The following is a 3,269-nucleotide window of genomic DNA, read 5'->3' as shown; positions in this document are numbered from 1 at the left end:
GAGCACCAATGAGGATGATGAACCCCTCCATGATTGTGTTCCCCTCCTGCAGAGTGCCGGAATAGGCTCTAGTTTGGATCTCGTGGTTCTGGAACTCGCGGCGGCTGGAATTAATATCACCAAGCTTAAACCTTGCTCGTCCTCGAGCAAAAAGGTAGATAAACCAAAGTGATTCATCTAGCTCATCAATAATATTATTGCTCATAGGCATATCATGTCTTCTCTACAAGCTATAATCAAGATAGAACGTATTTGTACAAGTATCACATCCTCAGCTAGGTAACATTTATTTTGATCATCAAACCCCTGGAGCTTGAGTAAAAAATTCTATGCTCCTTGTCAAAGTTTAATCTAGCATGAAAACAAATACTTGGATCCTCTTGCTTATTAGCTTATTCATTTATTTTGGTTGTTTTCCTTTTTAAACAAACTTGAGCACATAGAGCTATCAAAAAGTCAAGATATGGAGTTTTTCATTCATGCCCACTAACATTCTCAAGTCAAGGCTCTCAGGCACATAGTTCAGTTGTGGTGCATCCAGAATAGGTACTTCAAAGTTCTCAAGATTATGCCAAAATGTGCTATATGTGGGGTTTCGATGTGGCTTAAGTTTGAGTACTATAGAGCAATATGTTGTCTCTTTTGAGCTCATGCGACCAGTACTCGTGTATTACCACATACACACTCACTCAAGAGAAACCTGAATAATATTCACTTTGGTGTTGCCACTGCAAAGGTTAACAAACTCATAGCCGAAATTCGAGCCGAAACTCTGGTGGATCGTTCATTCGCCAGTGGTGACTCACAAGTGTAGGGGATCGCAATAGTCTTCGCGGGTAGTATTTCAACCTATTTATTGATTCGACAAAAAGGAGAGCCAAAGAATATTTATAAGCCTTAGCAATTGAATTGTCAATTCAACCACACCTGAGAAGTTATTTCCTTGCAGCTAAATATTAGTAGCACAATGATATGATAGTTTATCTAAAGTCAAACTTTATGAACTTTCAACAAGTTTGTAAAAAGCCATATTAATATATACACCACCAAATCAATACCATTGGATTCATCATTGAATATATATTTTCACATCATATAGATTTGTTATTGTAATGTTCATATTGTTTTCTACAAACTTTATAAAATTTGACTTTTGTCAAAGCTAATATGCAGAGTAATTAAAAACAGAGGTAGCACATCGCATGAGATTCATGTGCCTTCGATTCCTTCGTTTTCCAGTTTTAAATCAAAATTTGCCAAATTGAGTTGTACAACGTACATACCAATGTAAATGAACATAGTCCATCCCCTATGTTGATCAATGCAGAATGAATGAGCACACTAGGATACATATACGACTGATCGAGCCCTTCATTCTAAAGAAAAGCATGTTAATGCTACATGATTAAGCTACTCAATTACCAAAACAAAATTGGGATTAGCTACAATGAGCAAACTCCTGTACGTGGAAAAAGAGATTTTGGACAAAAAATATGGATGGGAAAATGAAAACACATGTTCAAGTGTTAAAACAAAACCCTTTTTTGTTTCTTAGAACTGATCACAGCGAAGTGTGCTGCGTGATCCAGATCCCTGCTTTCTGATTGGCCGATCCGACCTTCCCACGGATCGCCACCCGCAGAGCAATCCCCGCCGCCCGCTCCCCTCAGATCCGACCCTGTCACGCGGATCGATCCCCCCTCCCGCGACGCTCCTGCCTCCAATAAAAGCCGCGCCCTCGCCGGCCTCCCAACCCACAAGCTCAGAGCATTCCGATCCAGCACCGCCGCCGCAAACACCACACCTCGAGAGCCCTCTTCGCCGGTGAAGTAGCAAGCAAGATGGCTGGAAGGAAGGGAGGCGACAGGAAGAAGGCGGTGACCCGCTCCGTCAAGGCCGGGCTCCAATTCCCCGTCGGCCGCATCGGGCGCTACCTCAAGAAGGGCCGCTACGCGCAGCGCGTCGGCTCCGGCGCCCCCGTCTACCTCGCCGCCGTCCTCGAGTACCTCGCCGCCGAGGTACGCACTGATGTTTCCCGTCCTTTCTTGTGCACTCCTGTTCTTTCCGTGCTCGACGGATAACTGACAGTTTTCGTTTCTGAATCTCAGGTCCTGGAGCTTGCCGGCAACGCTGCCAAGGACAACAAGAAGACCCGCATCATCCCGCGCCACCTTCTGCTCGCCGTCCGCAACGACCAGGAGCTCGGCAGGCTGCTCGCCGGCGTCACCATCGCGCACGGTGGCGTGATCCCCAACATCAACTCCGTGCTGCTCCCCAAGAAGTCCCCCGCCGCTGCAGAGAAGGAGGCCAAGTCGCCCAAGAAGAAGACCACCACCAAGTCCCCCAAGAAGAAGGTCGCCGCCAAGGAGTAGCCGCCCCTAGCTTAGCTGACTCTTAGTTCCATATCAGGGAGAAGATGAGGAGACTTTTGGTTGATTGGATCCTGTATGTAAATGCTAGTCTGTAGTGGCTCATTCATTAGTTCGATGAACAAGCCAGTCAGGACTGTATTTTACATGTGATTTAGTATGCGTGGAATGGCTAAAGATGTGACCCGTTCAATCATATTCTCTTGTTTATCCATGGAACTGATCAACAGTGTTCGTAACCTGCCATTGCTTTTGAAACATTTGGTGTTCGATTAATCTTCTGAATGTTGCTTCAAACACTCAGCTTCTGCATCTTTTCACCCCTGTACCCTCTGTCAGTGTTAAACGATGGCAGTACTAAATTGGATAAAGAAGGGTTCAAAACTCTTGCAGGCAAACATGGCGAATTAAGTCCTGACAATGCTGAATCATGTGCTAGTAATTGACAAATTTGATGCCAAGGAGCGTTGTTCCAAACAATTGAACTCTGACTTTAATTGTCACAAAGCAAAAAATTCTTTTGGTTTGAGTTGAGCTGGAAACTAACTTTGGATAGTCAGATACCACAAAACTGAAAAACTAGGCTGACTCGTGAAGGCTATGATTTATGTGCCACTGACCAAACGAGGTCCTCCCTCTGTAGGTTAATATAAGAAAATTTTTAGACTAACCGAAAACAGAATCATATACTGGGATATTAAGACATGGGCAACGCTCATCAACAAGTCAGGCCCATCAGAGGACAAATAAGTAAGTTGATGCTGCGCTTCATGTTCATCAATAAAAAAACACACTATTTTCAGATAGAAAAAAAAGGCCGCAAAATATACATGTAATAATCTACGGTGAATGGTCAGAGGTTTCGTTCTTGGCCCTTTCTTTTTTTTATGTTTAGCGCTA

The 3,269-nt window shown here is 44.0% G+C and overlaps 1 protein-coding gene across 1 annotated transcript; it reads left to right on the top strand.

Annotated features, from left to right (window-relative positions):
- The first annotated feature begins 1,749 nt into the window (after window positions 1-1,749).
- LOC123135565 (histone H2A.1-like) lies at window positions 1,750-2,565 on the top strand. Its single transcript, XM_044554675.1, has 2 exons — window positions 1,750-2,018; window positions 2,109-2,565. The coding sequence occupies exons 1-2, from the start codon at window positions 1,842-1,844 to the stop codon at window positions 2,370-2,372; spliced, it is 441 nt and encodes a 146-aa protein (XP_044410610.1). The 5' UTR covers window positions 1,750-1,841; the 3' UTR covers window positions 2,373-2,565.
- Window positions 2,566-3,269: the final 704 nt, after the last annotated feature.

This window comes from Triticum aestivum, chromosome 6B (genome assembly GCF_018294505.1).
Source record: "Triticum aestivum cultivar Chinese Spring chromosome 6B, IWGSC CS RefSeq v2.1, whole genome shotgun sequence".
Lineage (NCBI taxonomy): Eukaryota > Viridiplantae > Streptophyta > Magnoliopsida > Poales > Poaceae > Triticum > Triticum aestivum.
The sequence above is the reverse complement of the archived record's forward strand: the minus strand, read 5'-3'. Positions and strand labels throughout refer to the sequence as shown.

Coding starts and splice junctions, on each gene's coding strand:
- LOC123135565 (XM_044554675.1), top strand. CDS start 1,842: ATGGCTGGAAGGAAGGGAGGCGACAGGAAGAAGGCGGTGACCCGCTCC. Junction 2,019..2,108: donor TCGAGTACCTCGCCGCCGAG/GTACGCACTGAT, acceptor TCTGAATCTCAG/GTCCTGGAGCTTGCCGGCAA.